The sequence below is a fragment of the Cololabis saira genome, chromosome 11, assembly GCF_033807715.1.
Source record: "Cololabis saira isolate AMF1-May2022 chromosome 11, fColSai1.1, whole genome shotgun sequence".
NCBI classification, from domain to species: Eukaryota; Metazoa; Chordata; class Actinopteri; order Beloniformes; family Belonidae; genus Cololabis; species Cololabis saira.
Window position 1 is genome coordinate 46606983 of NC_084597.1, and position 19182 is coordinate 46626164.

At 40.9% G+C, this 19182-nt stretch overlaps 1 protein-coding gene across 1 annotated transcript; it reads right to left on the minus strand.

Annotated features, from left to right (window-relative positions):
* Positions 1–1425: 1425 nt before the first annotated feature.
* On the minus strand, positions 1426–7805 carry txnl1 (thioredoxin-like 1). Its single transcript, XM_061733553.1, has 8 exons — positions 7551–7805; positions 6320–6416; positions 5048–5221; positions 3668–3790; positions 3409–3478; positions 3080–3252; positions 2005–2109; positions 1426–1917 (listed from the first exon to the last, which is right to left on the minus strand). Exons 1-8 carry the CDS (start codon positions 7646–7648, stop codon positions 1888–1890), a joined length of 870 nt encoding a protein of 289 aa, XP_061589537.1. The 5' UTR covers positions 7649–7805; the 3' UTR covers positions 1426–1887.
* Between the last annotated feature and the right edge of the window lie 11377 nt (positions 7806–19182).

Genomic DNA, 19182 nt, shown 5'->3' on the forward strand with positions numbered 1-19182 from the left:
TACTACGTTACTGTGGCTTAAGCCCTTTTCTGTGTTGCAGGCCGCATTGGATTAAGGTGTCTGCTAAATGTAATGTAATATTTGTCCACCACCTCATCTATTCTGTTACCTTGACCATCATGACTATTAGTCTCCTCCAACCATCGCTCTCTCACCCCTGAGTGCGCTCCATCACTATAAAAATAGTTTGCATCCTTCAATACTTCAAGCTTTCCTGGCTTTTCTGAACATACGGTACATCTACCTTCCGTCTCAGCCCTACTAACATTTAACTAATATTTAAAGTCACCTCTACACAGCTGCAGAGTAGTTAATCACCCCAGGTTTTGGTGTGGATGTCTGTTGCCACTGACTTCTGCATCCCACCAGTGACCGTCGGCATTGCTCTTGTAGCAGTTGTGGTGACGACCAAAAAAAAAAGCCACGGTGTCTTTCAGTAGATCTGGACTCTTTGATGAGCAGATGATCTTTGCCAACCTGGACGTAACTCTGTATGTCGTCGTGTTGTTTCTCGTCTGATAGATAAGTGTGTCTGAAATGATTTCTTGAGGGAAATGTGTTGCCAGGTTGTGACATGTGCCAGCAAGAGGAACAGCTTCCGAGGTGGCTTGTGATAGGTTAAAACATGATGATGATGATGATAACCACTAAGCAGTCTAAGGAGACTGTAACTGCATCAGGTGACTTCATACAGTACAACCAGAATGGGGGCATCAAAATTATTTCTCCATAATATTCACACTTTATCAGTAGAGCTGGGTATCGATTCAAATTTCAAGAATCGATTCGATTCCGATTCTTAAGATTCAGAATCGATTATCACCATTTGATTCGATCCGATTCGATATTGATTTGGGTTAGTGTTTCCTGGATTATATGACTGTAAAATAACTGGTGAAATAATAATTTCACAATAATTATTGTGAAATGACTAAGAAATAAATAACTCAAATAGGCTTTTCAATATCCATTTAAAGTGCAAAAAAATAAAGAAATTGCAAAAGTTCATGCAGTAAACAATTTATTTTAGCTTGTCTGATTTATTCTGTCACCAGACACACAGCTTGCCATGAAGCACCCGGCATTTTTCAGGTATTTCATGACAAACCGTGTCCGATAACAGAGAAACCAAACAAGCTATAGTAAATATAGATAATATGAACTTCATTGAACTAATATAACATTTAGAAATTTAAGCTGAAATGTCCAGCATTTTCTCTAAAGTTCATTTAGTTCAGGAGTTTTCAAAACTACTGGGACTACTGGGATTAAAGTTCACCAGGCAAAAATGTAATGATGGGAGAAAAAAAAATAAAAAAAAAATCGATCTTTAGACATACAAATCGATTTTTAGGAATTAATATGAGAATCGATTTAGAATCAGAAAATCGATTTTTTCAACACAGGCCTATTTATCAGCAGATGCATGTTTTTGCACTGATAATATTTTCGATACCCATGTGAAGGTTGAACTTCATACATGCATTAATGCTACTATTGTAGCATAGTACACTACTAGCACTGTTTTCAATAGAGTACAGTCAGTCAGGGCTTCTGCTCTTCTCCTCCACCTGCTGCAGGATCCAAATGAAGCATCCCTGAAGCACATGCCTTTGAAAAAGGATCGTTTTATTTACAGTGATGTCATCAGAATTACAATATAAATGATTTATAGACCGACTCTCCAGAGATGGAGAATTCACTAAGAGCAAAATGAGGATTGCTGGAGGTTGTGTGAATGTTTTTTTTTTCTTCTGACAACTTTCTATGTGGCAGCTTTGACAGGACAAAATTCATGGATGTACTGTATTCGCATCCTCCTCCTCCTCTTCTTCTTCTTCTTCTTCTTCTTTTTCTTCTCATCGTCTCCCCCCTCGTTTCTCCTGCTCAATGACTCTCACCTTTCTTCCCTACAACCTGCAGCGAAGCAAAACAAATGTTTGGTCATGAACACAACACTCAAACACGGCTGAACATGAATGAATGCAGGTTGTTCTATCGTACCCGTTTGAAGTCGTTCATATTGGTGGCCTGTACTGGAGTTCCTATGAATGTCAGGTAGTTGATTTTTGTTGTCTCCTCATCTTTTTGGTTTGATTTGACAAACATCTGAATTGGATGGAAAGAGAAGAAAAAAAACATGATTAACTTCAAAGATAGTGAAATGTAGGGACAGAAGAAAGCTGTGAGATCCAACTGAGGCAGTAAGTAAAAAAACACAGCCATGCTGGCAAGAACCGCTTGTTATCTGGTGCCATAACATGGTGGCCACCGACAGGCATCATGAGTGAACACCATCCTTCTTACAATGCAAAGTGCTGCTGGGAAAAAAAATAAAGGATCCTGGAATTCCCGTAAATGTCCCCCTGACACGAACCACTGAACTCAAATACTCTGATGATCACGTTCCCTACCACGGCAACACTGCGTCAAAACCCATAATAAACTCACTTGAGCATGCTCTATCCCCTGACTTCATTCTGATCTGAGGAAAAATAATCAATATTCCTTCTGTTATCAGGTTTTAGTCATTTTAAAATTGCATTTCTAAATCATGCCTATTGTTATTTGACTTCCCTTACTGAAGAGTTGGCAGCATTGGCTGAAGGACACGTACAGCAATACAGGCATACAGCCGGCTCATTGGCACATCAGAAATGTCTGCAGTTTGGAAATATTTGAAATTAGACGTGAACACAGACCTACAGCAGCTTCTGCTGTTTGCAATTTGGGAACTGGTTTGATGGAAAGAACAGAGCCGTTTCTTTTTTTAATCTTTTCTATTTTATGGATTACCAAAGCATTGGAGTATTGGTATCGGCCCATACTCAAAATCAAATTACTTGGATTTGGACTCGGGGGTAAAATAAATGTGATGGGGACATCCCTACTAGTTGGTCATTTGGACTCCAAACCCCCAAGATACCAATCTGATAGGACACGCTGGTTTCTGCTCGACATATACACCAGTCGACAGTTTTCACACACTTTCCCGTTCATTTGTATGGAAAAGCTGCACTTCCGGTTCACTACGACGCTACATCACAGACGTGGTCTGGCTGTGTTTTAGCACTCTTACCGTAACACTCTGCACATTCTGAAACTTGACGTAACGCAGGGGAATCAGACCGTCGTCTTTGTAGTCTTCCTCTGACAGCTCGAGAGTTTGAGTGGCTTCACTCCGCTCTGCATCATCGAAACCCATAGAACGAGGAAGATTTATGAAGATCTTTACCACTTTAGGGGCTTGGGCTGCCACAGAGAGGAAAGAGCAAGAGCAGTAATTGAGACAGGGTGGAGAAGAGGGAGCGAGAGGTGTTGGTGGGGGGCGTTATTGATAACTTCTTTCATTACATCACCTCCAGGTGACAGGTTGAGATTGATGTTTCAGGAAGAACTAAAACTCACCAAAGTCTGAGGACAGTAGCTTCATAGAGAAGAGCTTCACCGGCTGGTTGAAGGCCATCGTTATCAACAACTAGAAGGCAATAAGTCACATTCATTAATTGGAGGAAAATAAAGTCCAACAGAACATATATCCACTATGGAGTTAAGCAGTAGTTCTCGGTTCTTACAATCTACTCACTTGTTTCAAAAAATAAAAACTGGTCAATAAAAGAATTATTCAATACTTTAAAATGTCATCCCATTTATTAGCATCTTTTACCTGTTCGTCACAGTCGGACTCCATGTAGGACGAGTCTTTGACTAAGCAGTTATCGAAGCCGCAGTCGTCGCTCTCGTTGAGGCACTCGCAGCCGGCTTTGTTGACAAAAGGCATGAGGTCCATCTGAGAAGCACAGCCGGAAAAATACACTCAACTCTTGGTTCAAACGTCTCTTTTATTTGACATTACTCATTTCCAATTTGATGATCTTGAAGTAGACTTTGTGATTGAACAGGTTTCATGTGCACTGAAGCGTTCCTTCCCAACAAGGATGTAAATATTTAGCCAGTATATCTTCAAGTGAAGCATAAAAAGGAGTTACACTCTTGCTTAGATAAATATAACATGATCCAAATCCTTCAATATAACAATGGACCTTTACGCACAGCACTTGTGTGAGGGACTTTTGGGCTGACATTATAGTCGTGACAGCCTTGTTTTGCACGTGAACGGCTCTAATGTGGAAGGCAGGGAATTTCATTGCACATTTGATCTGCTTTTGGGAAGTTGTATCTAGAGATAATTCCATTATCCAAAATACTCCCAGATGCCCCTGAAAACATGGGTATGGTATCAGTGAGTATCGGTGTCTTCTATGTACCATCTGATACCATGTCATTTTCAGAAACAGAATTCTTACTCTTCCTTGTTCCTCTAAAAGCCCGGAATTAAGTTACTTAATTTTAGTTACTTGGAAATTCCTGTTTTGAGTCTCCAGGTGGCGAGTCAGTGGGACATGAGTTGTTGAACTGAGATAGCTATCTAGAATTAACATTATGTTGGTAATATCACGTTTATCATTTTATATCATATCAATATCATTTAAGGTTGTAAATTCCCACCAGGAAAACTGTGGTACACTCAGGCAGAGCTGTGAGCAATGATGGATAAAACTGTAGGATTCATTGTCCTACATGATCAGCCACTGTACAGATGACTCTGCAACTGCTTTTTATTCAGTAGATATAAATTATCTGATGTCAATTTGAAAATAAAAAAAGTTTAATTAGCTATTGGGAAAAATAAAAATTCTAAACAACACGCTGGTTTCAGAACAACCTGTATCGGCTAACAGAAGTGGCATAGGGAAGAAAAATTGGTATTGGAACATCTCTAGATATAACGGAGGCGAATCAAAGGGGAAACAAGCTTTGCAAAGTAAGCTGTAACAGCAGAACACAGCGATCTTACTAACGAGGCTTGTATCATTTGGATAAGATATGTGGAATCACACACTGATCCAGTTCTTAGCCACATCCGTTCAGTCTGTGAATTCCCACAGGGGAACGGGCGCTTAATGTGAATGGCTTTTTTTTTTGTTTTGCGTGAATGATGTGACTGCCGCGTGAAAAGGGCTAAAGAACATGTTGGAGCACTCACATAGCCCTTTGGGATGTCTGAGTCCTCGCCGTTTCCTGGGTCATTCTCTGTGTGTTGTTTAATCTTTTCCTCCAGACCTGCAGAGTCTCCCCCCTGATACTGATCAATCCGAACCCGGTTCCTGAAGAACAAGAATGTTGGTGTCGCTGAGATGTTGTTGGCTGCTGCTGTTGCCTGCAAAAAAAAGGCATAAAAATAGTTTGCTTTACTTGGCTTTGTCATTAGTGAACTGTCTCATGACAAATGTGTATTTTACACAGTTCTCTAAACATGAATATCACATTGTGCTTCTCTTAGTAAATACACAGGCTCACATGTTTATGGTACACAATTTTTCTGCAAAACCAATTTACCACAGCCTGTTTAAGAACTGAACAAGCTGTTTGAATTTCATAGAAAAATACACAAACAATCAATGTGTCAATGTCTCCACTTTTTATGTCATTTTATCGTTGCTCCATAGAAAGCATCCTGACATACTGCATGTGTGTGTGGTTTGCCAGCTGCCCAGTGGCTGACCGGAAATCCCTCCAAAGGGTCGTTAACGCAACCCAAAAGATCATTGGTTGCTCACTACATGCCTTGGAAGAACTGTACCGCTCTCGCTGTCTTAGTAGGGCTAAAAACATTCTAAGGGATGGGGCCCCGATAGCTCAGTGGGTTCGGCGGGCGCCATTTCTAGAGGCCATAGTTCAAGTCCCGGCCCGTCGCCCTACTCTGCAATTTCAACGCCTGCGTATGTCTCTATCTTTGCTCACAGTCTCTGCAATCTACTGTTTTTTGTTTTGTCTCCTTAAGCTGCTACGGTGTGTGTGTTTAATCTTGTCCTCTTAAATGTGTCTTTTAAAAGGTCTAGCCTATTCTTTTTTATGCTTTTAATGTTAAATTATTCTGCACTTTAAGGCTTTGTACTGTCAATTTCATTGTACTGGTACAATGACAATAAAGACAATCCTATTCAGTTCTAATTCTATTCATTTAGGGGTTTAATATTTGGTCTACAATCTTTGACTTTATAGAAAGTGAGCAAGATTTGCTTGATGTTATTCTTTTATTCAACCCTAACAGAAAAAAAAACATTGATACTACTACTAGTAAGGCCACTACTAATAAAAATAATAATAAAAACACCACATTGGAAGCTCAAATGATCCATAGTACAATAACACAAGATAATTTATACTAAACATATGTTTTTGCCTTTTCACAGAAACATTTTTTTGTTCATGACAGGATGAAAACAATAAGGTGGATATAGAGGCTTAGATTTACCTGACAGACATGTACGTCCACTTCGAGGAAGATGACCAGTGGATACTTGTTGCTCAACATGTTGAACACTGGAGCTATTCTGACACAGGGCCGACATCTGGGGAGGCAGACGAGAGTTAGTCACAGATCTGTTATGATAGTACAATTGTACAGAGATGATTCATTGAGTTATACATCCTCACGTCCTATGAGTAGTCATTTAAATAGCTTGCCAGCTAACATTTCAATAGTTTTATTATATTTGTAAAAACCTAAAACTGATCCCTTATAACGTTATACTTCGGAAGAGTCGCAAGGAGCATATCATTATCAAATAATCGATAAACTTTATCAAATCAGTAGGTCTATAGATCAATCAAAGTGTCATATACAGGACTGTCTCAGAAAATTAGAATATTGTGAAGTTCTTTATTTTCTGTAATGCAATTACAAAAATGTCATACATTCTGGATTCATTACAAATCAACTGAAATATTGCAAGCCTTTTATTATTTTAATATTGCTGATTATGGTTTACAGTTTAAGATTAAGATTCCCAGAATATTCTCATTTTTTGAGATAGGATATTTGAGTTTGCTTAAGCTGTTTTATTGCAATATTTCAGTTGATTTGTAATGAATCCTGAATGTATGACATTTTTGTTTTTGTAATTGCATTACAGAAAATCACAATATTCAAATTTTCTGACACAGTCCTGTATAAAGGCAAGGCAAGTTTATTTATATAGCACAATTCAACACAAGGTAATTCAAAATGCTTTACATCGACATTAAAAAGCAGCAAGACATAATTAGACAGTATATAACAAATAAAATGAAATAATATTATGAGAAAAGAAGGTAAAATAATAAAAAGCCCAAGTTTCTGAAAACTAAGGGCATGTATAAAGCAGCTTGAGACATTGTCATGACAACATGCTGCAGTGGGTCCACGGTAAAATATTCACTATGTAACGCAGTAGTAACAATAGTGGTTCTGCTTGGATTACGGACAAATATGTGCCTGGTCATTAGTGTAAAGTCTCCAATACTGCTGTGTCATTGTAGTTAGCTGCTGCGGCTAGCACCGGGGGCTACCTCACTCTGACTAAAGTGCTACAGCTCCAGAACAGCCACGTGAAACCGATCTCAATGTTTCAGGATCATCCAGAGACAGAAAATAAAAATAAAACATCCAAAACACGGACAGCCAGGGTGGCGGCTCGGCTCTGCGGCCGCCACCGGGATCTTACCCGGCCATTGTGAATTTCACCACGGTGAGCCTGGAGCCGGCGGCCGCCAACTCCGGCTGGAAGTCCGGGTCGCTGCCGATCACTTTAACACCCACCATGGTCCGATATGCGACTGCGCTTTGAGCTTGTTCCCCCGGGGTGACGCTGAAAGGAAACGAGGCGAGAACGATGATATGAGGTGTTTGTTTTTAGCCCTCTGTCAGTGAATTATCTGCCCTAGCTGCGCAGTGCTGGCTGCCACGCCGAGTGCAATGCGCAGCCGCAGAACGGCGACTCCTGATTGGCCAGTTAGGCCGTCTGAGAGGCGGAGCATGGTCGACTCCATTACTCCACATTACTCCTATGTGGGATCAATAAAGTTCTTATTTTTGCCATCTGAGAAAATTAAATAGATTATATTTGGTGCCTAATTGTTTCCCAAGTATATTAGTGCGTGTGTGAATTAATAAACGAGACGTAAAACGTAAATTTATTTGTAGAAAGGGCAGGCGCTTTATTAAAATAAGTCCATTTACTTGTATTAGTTTACAGCGCAGTCTTGCCACATCCAATATGGCGGTGGCGTTGACGTACGGCTCAGCGCTCGATGGGGCGTCTACGTATATATGTCTATGGTTCTGCTCATAGACATATATACGTATATATGTTTATTATGGTTCTGCCCATAGGTTCTGCCAATCCTTGCTACCCGCCGAGAAATACTACTTTGTGGTTCTGCGCATGCGCACAGTGGATTTTCAAAGTTTGATTGCCACGCCCATCATTTCTTGCACCATGTAAATCAGAATCAGAATCAGCTTTATTGGCCAAATTTCACTTTGCCTTACTCCAGAAACTGCAACTGCGCGACATGTGCTGTATATTGCTGTTAGTAATTAGCAGCCATTAGCCGCTCGCTGACAGAGAGAGGGATAGAAATGCAGCTGCTCATCTCTCTAGGTCTTTTTGCCCACCGTTTTAAAGATCATGTAATTTTAATTTAAAGTAATTTAAATTAAGTTGCAATCCCCCACTTGGCTGCATGTATGTGTGTGCGTGCGTGCACATCACGTGCATCAGATTTCTATTTTATTTATCAGGATATTTAATTGTGCAGACATGCCTCGTGGAGAGGAGGTTGAGAGAGAGGGAAAAGGAGTGGAGTGAGGTGCTAAAGGCCGCGGATCCATCACCTGGATAACAAAGAGCGCAGCAGGAAGCAGATGTACCAGTTATTTATGTTGTATGTATTATATGTATGTTGTAATTTATTTAGTTTTGATTAGTGGGTATCCAGACTTATTATAGTTTTGTATTTTTCCATTAGTTTTAGTTTGTTGTATAATACGGGGTATTTGTCGTGGGTAAGGTTTAAGAAGTTCAGAGGAGGTATTACAATACAACACACAACAGTGTTTTGTATTGTAATGTAACAAAGTAACAAATGTAACAAAGTTATTGTCGGAAAGTGTTAAAGTCGTGTTCCATGTGTCCCTTTTTAAATTTCAGCACCTGCCCCTCCAAAGGTCTGCACATCCCTGCACCAGAATATTCTATTACTGTTAAGCCTACTATGAACCCCCCCGTGAAAATCCGTTTTATCTGCGAGTTATGACTGATTAAATGCGCTGACACTTAGACCCCGTCCACACGTAGCTGGGTATTTTTAAAACCGAATATTTCCCCCCTCCGTTTATAAAAAAATTTGCATCCACATTACATCGTTTTTTAAAAAAAAACCTTCCACACGTAACTGAAGATCTGCGTTTTCGACCACATTCATAAGCATTCTAACCTGTAGATCATCTGCGGCTCCCGGGGAAGCTGCACCTCCGCGGCTCCGCTTCCCCGGCAGGCGCGTCTCCTTCTCCCCCCCGCGCCCGCCACGGAGCTGCCGCGTTATCGACGCAGCCCTACGCCGTAGCCTACGCCGTAGGGTAAGGCGTAGGGTGCGCGTCGCCGCGTACCCTACGGCGTAGGCTCTGTGTCGGTGTAACGCAGTAAACGGTGGTCAAGAGCAGAGACCATTTATTTAATAAATAGCTTGGAGAACAGATGCTGGATCATCTGTAGTTCTGTAGTAAACAAAAGGCGCACGTCAGAGCAGATTTGTTGTTGTTTTGGCGCATAATGTGACGTTTGTGTCTACACGTTTGTGTCTACACGCATCTACATAAACGGAGTTTTCAAAAATCTTCACTTTGCCCAGAGTTTTTTTAAACCTTCGTTTATTTGCGTTTTCATGTGGATGACAGGTCCAAACGTAGGAAAATATCTCCGGTTTAGCAGATACCCGCAGATATCCGGCTACGTGTGGACGGGGTCTTAAATCGCGCTATCCAGACAGATGACACTGAGTGGAGCGGGTGACCGGTCACCGGTCCAAGTTGGTGGCGGGCACGGCTCGGCGACGCTAATAGGCAGCAGCGGTCGATGAGGCGTCTATGTATACAGTTGCGTGAAAAAGTCTTTGCCCCCTTCTTGAATTCTTATTTTTTTGCATGTTTGTCACACTTAAATGTTTCAGATCATCAAACAAATTAAAATATTATACAAAAGGTAACACAAGTGAACACAAAATGCAGTTTGTAAATGAAGGATTTTATTATTAAGGGGGGGGGGGAATCCAAACCTACATAGCCCTGTGTGAAAAAGTGATTGCCCTCTCCTGTAAAAAAAAAAAATTAACTGGTTTATCACATCTTTGGAAAGCTGAGTTCAATTTATCTATCCACACCCAGGCCTGATTACTGACACACCTCTTCTCAATCAAGAAATCACTTAAATAGGACCTGCGTGACAAAGTGAAGTAGACCAAAAGATCCTCAAAAGCTAGACATCATGCTGCGTTCCAAAGAAATTCAAAACATCCATCCATCCATCCATCCATCCATCCATCCATCCATCCATCCATCCATCCATCCATCCATCCATCCATCCATTTTCTATACCCGCTTTATCCCTTGCGGGGTCACGGGGGTCTGCTGGAGCCTATCCCAGCTTATTTTAGGTGAGAGGCAGGGGTTACACCCTGGACAGGTCACCAGTCCATCACAGGGCCACATATAGACACACAAACCATGCTCACAACCACACTCACACCTACGGGCAATTTAGAATCACCAATTAACCTAACATGCATGTTTTTGGACTGTGGGAGGAAGCCGGAGTACTCGGAGAAAACCCACGCAAGCACGGGGAGAACATGCAAACTCCACACAGAAAGGCCCCTGCCGGGCCTGGGAGTCGAACCGGGGACCTTCTTGCTGTAAGGCAACAGTGCTAACCACTAAGCCACCGTGCTGCTATAAAATATAAAAATATAAAATATAAAATATATATGATATATTTTTTGATATATCACATATATTTATTTTATTAATATATCTATATATACATACATACACATATATACATTTTTTTTTTTTTTGGGAAGGGTAGTGGCGGGGGGGGGGGGGGGGGGGGGTGACATCCGCTGCTAGTCCAAGACGTGAAAAACACATGGAAACGCACAACGAGCACACAAGCCCTGGAAATCTGTAAGAGAAAAAACTAACAGCCACAAGAACAGGCAAAGATACGAGCAGCAATTATCCCAGGTACCCGGGACCCAATCAAAGCTAGGCATCCATCCATTATCTATACCCGCTTTTTTCCTTTGCAGGGTCACGGGGGTCTGCTGGAGCCTATCCCAGCTATTTTCAGGTGAGAGGCAGGGGTTACACCCTGGACAGGTCGCCAGTCCATCACAGGGTCACATATACACAAACAACCAGACACACTCACACTCACACCTATGGGCAATTTAGAATCATCAATTAACCTAGCATGCATGTTTTTGGACTGTGGGAGGAAGCCGGAGTAACCGGAGGAAACCTCCGCAAGCACGGGGAGAACATGCAAACTCCACACAGAAAGACTCCTGCCGGGCCTGGTAGTCAAACCCGGAACCTTCTTGCTGTGAGGCAACAGTGCTAACCACTAAGCCACCATGCTGTCGTTATACAGAATATGAAAAATAAAAAAAATTACTCAAAGATGGCCTTTTTAAAGAAATTAATCAACTGACACAATTCTATTATGCTTTTTTTTTTTTATCCCGATTTTATCACCCAGTGCTCGTCCCTAAGTCAGTCCTGGGCATTGCTCCCTTTACCAACCCCGGTAGGCCCTACACTGAGCTCGGGTCTCCTCCTTAACCTGAGGAGTGAGCAGGCCAAGAGAACATGGGGAGAACATGCAAACTCCACACAGAAAGGCTCTTTCTCCAACCCCACCCAGGGTGTGGTGCTGAAGTCATGGGAGAACTAACATGCATTCAGCGTCCACAGCGTGCACAGCGTCCACAGCGTCCCCGGCGGGAATTGAACCCAGGACCTTCTTGCTGTGAGACGGCTGCACTACCAGCTGCACCACCGTGCCACAATTGTATTATACACTTTAACCAATATTTCCTTTTGCCTGTAGTGAGCTGGTATACGCTCCAGTAGACCCCTGTGACCCTGCCTTGGAATTGAGTGGGTATAGATAGATAATGGGTGGATGGATGTAAATTCAACACAAAGAGAATTATGTTTGTTAAAGGGGACCTATTATGAAAAACACGTTTTTTCTTGTTTTAACATATATAAAGTGGTCTCCCCTCACCCTGCCAACACAGGAAAGGTGAAATCCCATGAATTTCTGCAAGGTCTGTACCCCCGCCTTGCTGAATCTTCCAGTGTCATGTGACTTTCTACGGGCCATTTAGATTTGTGCATTTTCTTTTCGTCACCAAAATGCAAACCACGCCCTCGGTCTCCTCCGCTGCTGAAACCACGCCCACCACTCTCTCTCTCCGCCGGCTGGAGCTTCGCCATTGTTCAGCAGCGGTGGCTGCTGAACAGCGAGGGACAGTTAAAATGAGATTTTGCATCGACATTTACCCTCATAAATGGATCAGTTCCCGCAGCACGGACCCGGCAACTGCACACGAGTCAGCGGTAAGTGACATTATTTTTTTATGTTATTTATATTTGTCTACAAGTATTTAGCTTAGCTCCGGAGCACCGGACCGGTGAGGACTTCTCCCCGGTTCTACCCGCTATGGCCCCGTTTTGCGCTTTCGCACTAGGGCTGAGACGAGTAAAGCCGCTCCAAGTCGGTACTTTTTTCTGTAACCATTTCAGCCAGGTTCTTAGCGGGCTGAGAAGGGACTATTTCTGAGGTCACCACCCTCCTCGCCACTGATTGGTCGGGGGGCGGGGACGTCACCACCCTCCGCGCCTCTGATTGGTCGGGGGCGGGGCCGTCAGACGTTTGAATCAGGAAGCGGGAGTCAGAGCGAGGCGACCCGCGGCTCGCGGCGATTTTATTATAAAGCACAAAACGTCTGTTTGGTGATCCAACTCTGAGGTGCAGATGTTCATAAACCTGGTGGCTGTCGAGAAAAAATTAAAAAAGCGATGTAGACGGGCTGTTTTACTCTCAGCCGCTCCGGCTCCAGCTGATTTCTGATCAGCGCTGACATGAACAAAGGTGTTGCGCAATCGAGTACGTCACAGCAGCTTCACCCAAACCTGCCCGCTTCTCCCCTGGCAGTGCGAAAACACAGAGTGGAACCGTGTAAAGCCGCGCCGAGCCGAGTCGGGCCAAGTAAGTCCTAGTGCAAAAGCGGCATATTAGTACCGTAATACATTTTTCTTCTGTTTATGATTTCAGATCTTCCAAGCAATGCACCTGGAGCTGTTCAACAACACCTTCAGAAGAAATGCACGGTCCTTCCTTGAGCAAACAATAGTGCATAAATGTTATTTATACACAACTTATGTTTTATTTTTTTAACAATAAAGTTGCCATTTGTGAAAATTCAGTGTTGTGATTTCTTGTAACATATGAAATGATGAGGAATCTGAGTAACTGTGGTGTACCTGTTTAGAATTAAAAAATAAATCTTCCTGTGTGAATAAGTGTGAAGACGAGGTGACTAAAGGCTGATTTATGGTTCCGCGTTACACCAACGCAGAGCCTACGGCGTAGGTACGCGTCGATTTAACGCAGAACCGTAAATCAGGCTTTAAGATCCGTTTATCCCGTGTAACTGAATGAGAGCGTCCGACTGTCGAGCTGCGTGACATCGGACACTCTCTGTCCACACTGAAACCGTTAAACTCGCGGCCAGTTAGGTCAGTCCAATACAAAAAAAATAAAGCAATTGAATTAATTTTGTCGCAGAAGCTTCTCGCATGGGACACAGTTTGTGTACGACGCAGCCGGCTGCTCTGGCCAGAGCGAGGCTTATTCTCCTCCCCTGCTACACGTCATTCAGGGAGCCAATCAGCGCAGAGCCTCATTATCAGAGCCCCCCCGCCCTTAAAATGAAGCACAGAAAAAGGGGTTAGAAGCGGAAAAACTATAGACATGGCTCACAGGCTGAATTTCTGATTTATGTAGAAAAAACAAGCTTTAGATTGTTTTTAAGACATTCAAGGCCTGTTTAAAATATACATTAAATGCCATAATATGTCCCCTTTAATGCTCTCATTGTTCTAGAATACCTGTTTGTGGCAACAGGGCCGTGCCGCCCATAGGGCAGGTTAGGCAAATGCTAGGGGCGCCAGCATGCCAGGGGGCGCCATGCAACCAGCTGTTTTCTTTTTTTTTTTTTTTTTTTTTAACTTTTGAAAAATTAGAAATGAATACACTAAAAAACAACAACAGTACATATATAGCCAAAAGTCTTTAAATAATAATGAAATCGTTTTTGTAATTTTAATTTCTGCCTGGCTGCGTCCTTCTGCCTCTCTGGCAGCCACAATTAATTTTGCTGCGGTCCCTCACCTCAACACACTCGCGTGCGTGTGTGTGTGTGTGTGGTGGTAGTGGACGGGACGGGACAGGACGGGAACGGGGTGGGGGGGCGCCAGCAAATATTTTGCCTAGGGCGCCAAATGGGTCAGGAACGGCCCTGTGTGGCAAGTAATCATGTTTGCACAGGAACAAATTTGTTATTGAAGCCTGGCAATGTAAAACACGTAATTTTTAAGAATGTTTTTAAGAATGTTTTTAATATCACAGTTAATTCAATTCAATTCAACTTTATCTACTGTATATAGTGTCTATTACAATACAAGTTGTCATGAACATGACCCTTAACCCAAAAAGTGGCAAGGAAAAACTCCCCTTTAGGAGGGAAGATACCTTGAGCAGGACCTGGATCATAAGGGGGGGGACCCTTATGAGAAAAAAAAAGAAAAAAAAAAAAAAAAAAAAAAAGAGAAAAGAAATCCTAAAGCAAATCCTTGGTTTACATCAGATTTAAGAAAACATTCTCTGCTAAAAAGGAAACTATATCAAAAATCTATTCTAAGTCCTACACCATTTAATGTGCAAACTTACAAGGAATGTAAAAATACATTTACTCAATCTCTAAGGTATGCAAAAAAGAAATATTTTTCAGACAAATTTAACCAAGCATCTAGTGACATCAAGTCCACCTGGAGTGTCATTAATCAATTGCTACAACGTAAAACACGTCAATTAACAGTCCCAGTTGAGGTGCTAGGAAATGAAGGTGCTCCTCTCAATGAGAGAGAAATTGCAAATGGCTTAAATGACTTCTTTGTAAATATTGGCCTTTCGCTGGCAGCGAACATAAATGATTCTCATGCAAAACCATCTAGTTTGATTAAGGGTCAGTTTTCTCCACTCTGCAGTTTTGAGCCCCCGACCATTGCTGAAGTGAGGGGTATTGTCTTAAATTTAAAAAACTCTGCTGAAGGTCATGATGGGTTTAAAAGTAGTTTCATTAAAGAAATTATTGATTTTATTATTCAACCTTTAACTCATATTTTTGGTTTATCTTTACAATCTGGTGTGGTTCCACGTGATTTTAAAACAGCAAAAGTTTTGCCATTACACAAATCGGGAGATTCTAATCACTTTAGCAATTATCGTCCTATATCAATACTTCCCTGTTTTTCTAAAATTCTCGAAAAACTTATTTATTCCAGAATTTCGGATCACCTTCTTCAGAACAACATCCTCTATTGCCACCAATATGGTTTCCGCAAGAAATACTCAACGGAACACGCCCTGCTACAGCTTGTCAACAATATCTCTTCTGCTCTAGAAGAAGAGAAATATGTTCTTGGTGTTTTCTTAGATTTAACAAAAGCTTTCGATACAGTAAATCATGAGATTCTTGTCTCTAAACTTAAAAGATATGGCCTACAGGATGTTGCTCTCAAGTGGTTTTCAAACTATCTACAAGACAGAGAACAATATGTTTGTATCAATGGTTGCTATTCCATGAAGTTAAAAATATCAGTTGGGGTTCCACAGGGCTCGATAATTGGTCCTTTATTGTTTTTGATTTATATTAATGATTTAACCATGAACTGTAATACATTTCTTCCGATTTTATTTGCTGATGATACTAATCTCGTTGCCTCACACAGGGATTTAAATACCCTTGTCAATTATGTTAACAATGAATTATTGGATGTCTTCAAATGGTTTCAACTGAACAAGCTTACTCTTAATATAAAAAAATGCAACTTCATGATTTTTAGTAACAAAAACAAAACATTCCCCAAAGAAAAACCTAGAATTATAATCAATGGCTCTGAAATTTGCCAGGTTACTCACACCAAATTCTTGGGTGTCATTATCGATGATTGTTTAAATTGGAAACAACATATTGATACGGTATGCATGAAATCCATGAAGATGCTTGGTATTTTGAGAAAAGTTTGTCCTTTTGTTCTTCCTTCCTCTCATTTAACTCTTTATTATAGTTTAATCTTCCCTCATCTTAATTACTGCAACATTGTTTGGGCTTCGACACATTCAACATATATTAATAAATTATTGATTATTCAAAAAAGGTTTCTCAGAATTATATCACATGCAAACAGATATGAGCCATCTGCTCCCCTTTTCATTAAATATTCATTATTATCAGTCAATAAAATTAACATTTTCAAAACATGTTTATTTATGTTCAAATTTAAAAATTATATTCAAGATCTTCCTCCTTCTTTTCATAATTTCTTTTATGTTAATTCCGATATTCATTCTTATGCCACAAGGCACAAAGATGATTTTAATTTACTGTTTTGTAGAACTGGTAAACATCAATCTTTCATCACTTACAGAGGCCCCCACTTGTGGAATTCACTCAATAAATCTCTTCAATCATCACCATCCTTGCCAATATTCAAAAAACATTTAAAGAACTTTCTTATTGTTTCATCTTTGTAATGTTCATTATTTGATCTGAGTTACATTTTCTTGTGTTTTTTTTTTTTTCTCTCCCTTGTGTAGCTTTGTTTTGTGTTTTATTCATATATGGAAAGGATTCTATATAAGCCACCAGGCTTCTTCCTTTCCTTGCATGTTATTTCATTGTTTTTCATTCTTTTGTTCATATATGTCTTATATTGCTAAATAAATAAACTAAACTAAAAACTAAACCCTCCTGCCGGAGGCCAGACTGGGTAGAGCAGTAAAAGGGAGGACAGAAAGAGAGAATAAAGAACAGAGAGAGGAGAGGCACATATACATTGTCAAAGGCAGAGGTGGAAAAAGTACAAAAATATTGTACTTAAGTAAAAGTACAATTTTTTTGCTTGAAAATTACTTAAGTAAAAGTAAAAAGTACCAATTAAGAAAATGACTTAAGTAAAAGTATAAAAGTACCTCAAATTAAATATAATAAAGTACCAAAAGTACATGGTGTAAAATGTACTTAAGTACAAAAGTAAAAAGTACAAAATTCAAAGTACAACATTATTTTCAAAAGGATTGCAAAGAAATGAAGAATCCAAGAATTTGCTTACAACTCTAAATAATGGTGATATTATTCTGACCCCTTTAGCGTTTGTTTCCATTACCCCATTTTAATTTCGTTGGCTTGAGCGTCGGCTGCCGTTCAAGGCTGATTTATGGTTCCGCGTTACACCAACGCAGAGCCTACGGCATAGGGTGTGCGTCGCCGCGTACCCTACGCCGTAGCTCTGCGCCGGTGTAACGCGGAACCATAAATCAGCCCCCGCTGTGCTGTTCTCATGGCAATAGCCTACATTTTCATTTAATGTAAGACTTTAATTTGTAGCGAGTAACGACGTGTCCAATTTTAAATATAGCGGATTAAAAGTACGATTTTTTCCTTGAAAATGTAACGAAGTAAAAGTAAAAGTACAGAAAAATGAAAGTATTAATAAAAGTACAAATTCTCAAAAATCTTACTTAAGTACAATAACGAAGTACTTGTACTTCGTTACTTTACACCACTGGTCAAAGGTACAAAAGAGAAGATATATTAGTACTAATGATCCGTGAGGAGGAGAACTAAGAGTTTTATGTACATATGACTGATACATGGTTAGTTGGTGTAACACAGGGACAACTATATAAACAGATGTAGACAGCAGAGCGGGGGACTGCAGGTCAGCATGCAGCTCCTGAAGTTCTGGCCTGCAAACATGCACAGAATAGAAAAAGAGGGGGCAGACCAGCACAACAAACTACAAAAACAAAGGAGACCAGTGATGATTATGAGATACTTATAATTAATAACTGACTAACTTGAGCTGAAGAAAGGAAAAAGAAGAAGAGGAGAGAAGGAGGGGTGAGGCACCACTCAGTGGATGATGTCGGTGTCCCCCTGCAGCATTAGCAGCATATCTACAATGAAGCTATGTTTGAGACAAACTATTTTAGTCTTGTCCTGTAGTTGCAGCTATTGGCACTTTTCCACTAGTTAGTACCTAACTCAGCTCTACTCATGTCAGCTCGACTCGACTCAACTCGGCCTGATTTCTTTTCCATAACAATTCAGCACCTGGAGTAGAAGTAGGAGGGTTGGAGCCAAGCTGCTGTGACATATTTGATTGTGTGATATATAAACGAAGTAACGGAGTAGATGATATGGGGGTGGGGTTGGATCTGTGAATTGTGTTCAATAACTATACTACACTACACTATACTATACTATACTATACTATACTATACTATACTATACTATACTATACTATACTATACTATACTACTGTCATTTAGCAGACGCTTTTATCCAAAGCGACTTACATATGAGAGAACAACACAAGCACAAAATCACATAGTAGGGTCCAGCTGGATCAGTGCTGGTCAGACTGCTGAGAGTCCAGTTGGACACATGCGCTGTCATGCCAGTGCTACAATATATATGTTTTTTGTTGTTTTTTTTAAATAAGAAAGCTACGTCACCAGCTAGACACCATCTTGTCGTAAGTGCATGCACCTTAGAGTTGGATCAGGAAACAGACTTTTGTGCTGCCATTGCCTGTCGAATAAAATGAACAAGAAGCCGCCGTCAGAGTCGTTCTTTTGCTGATGTCACATCCTGACTCAGACGTCTGACTCCAACCCCCCGACCAATCGGTGGCCTGTAGTGTGACGACGCCAGATACAGCCGACTCAGCCGCTTAGAACCTCGGCAGAATAGATACAGAAAAGTATCTACTCGGCACGTTAGACCCCTAGTGGAAAAGCGCCAAGCCGAGGCGAGGCGAGTCGGGCTGAGTAGGTACTAGTGGAAAAGCGCCATATGACTACTGGCCCTAACACACTAGAGTTTGCACTAACTAAAGGGTTTACTAAACAGAAACGTTTTAAGTTTAGTTTTAAAGGT

Bases quoted from the DNA above. Each gene is read 5' to 3' on its own strand.
- txnl1 (XM_061733553.1), bottom strand. From the start codon at position 7,648: ATGGTGGGTGTTAAAGTGATCGGCAGCGACCCGGACTTCCAGCCGGAG. The intron at 3,253-3,408 runs GTGAGTTTTAGT...TCTCTGTGGCAG, and splicing joins GCTACTGTCCTCAGACTTTG to CCCAAGCCCCTAAAGTGGTA. The intron at 1,918-2,004 runs GTACGATAGAAC...GCTTCGCTGCAG, and splicing joins ATATGAACGACTTCAAACGG to GTTGTAGGGAAGAAAGGTGA.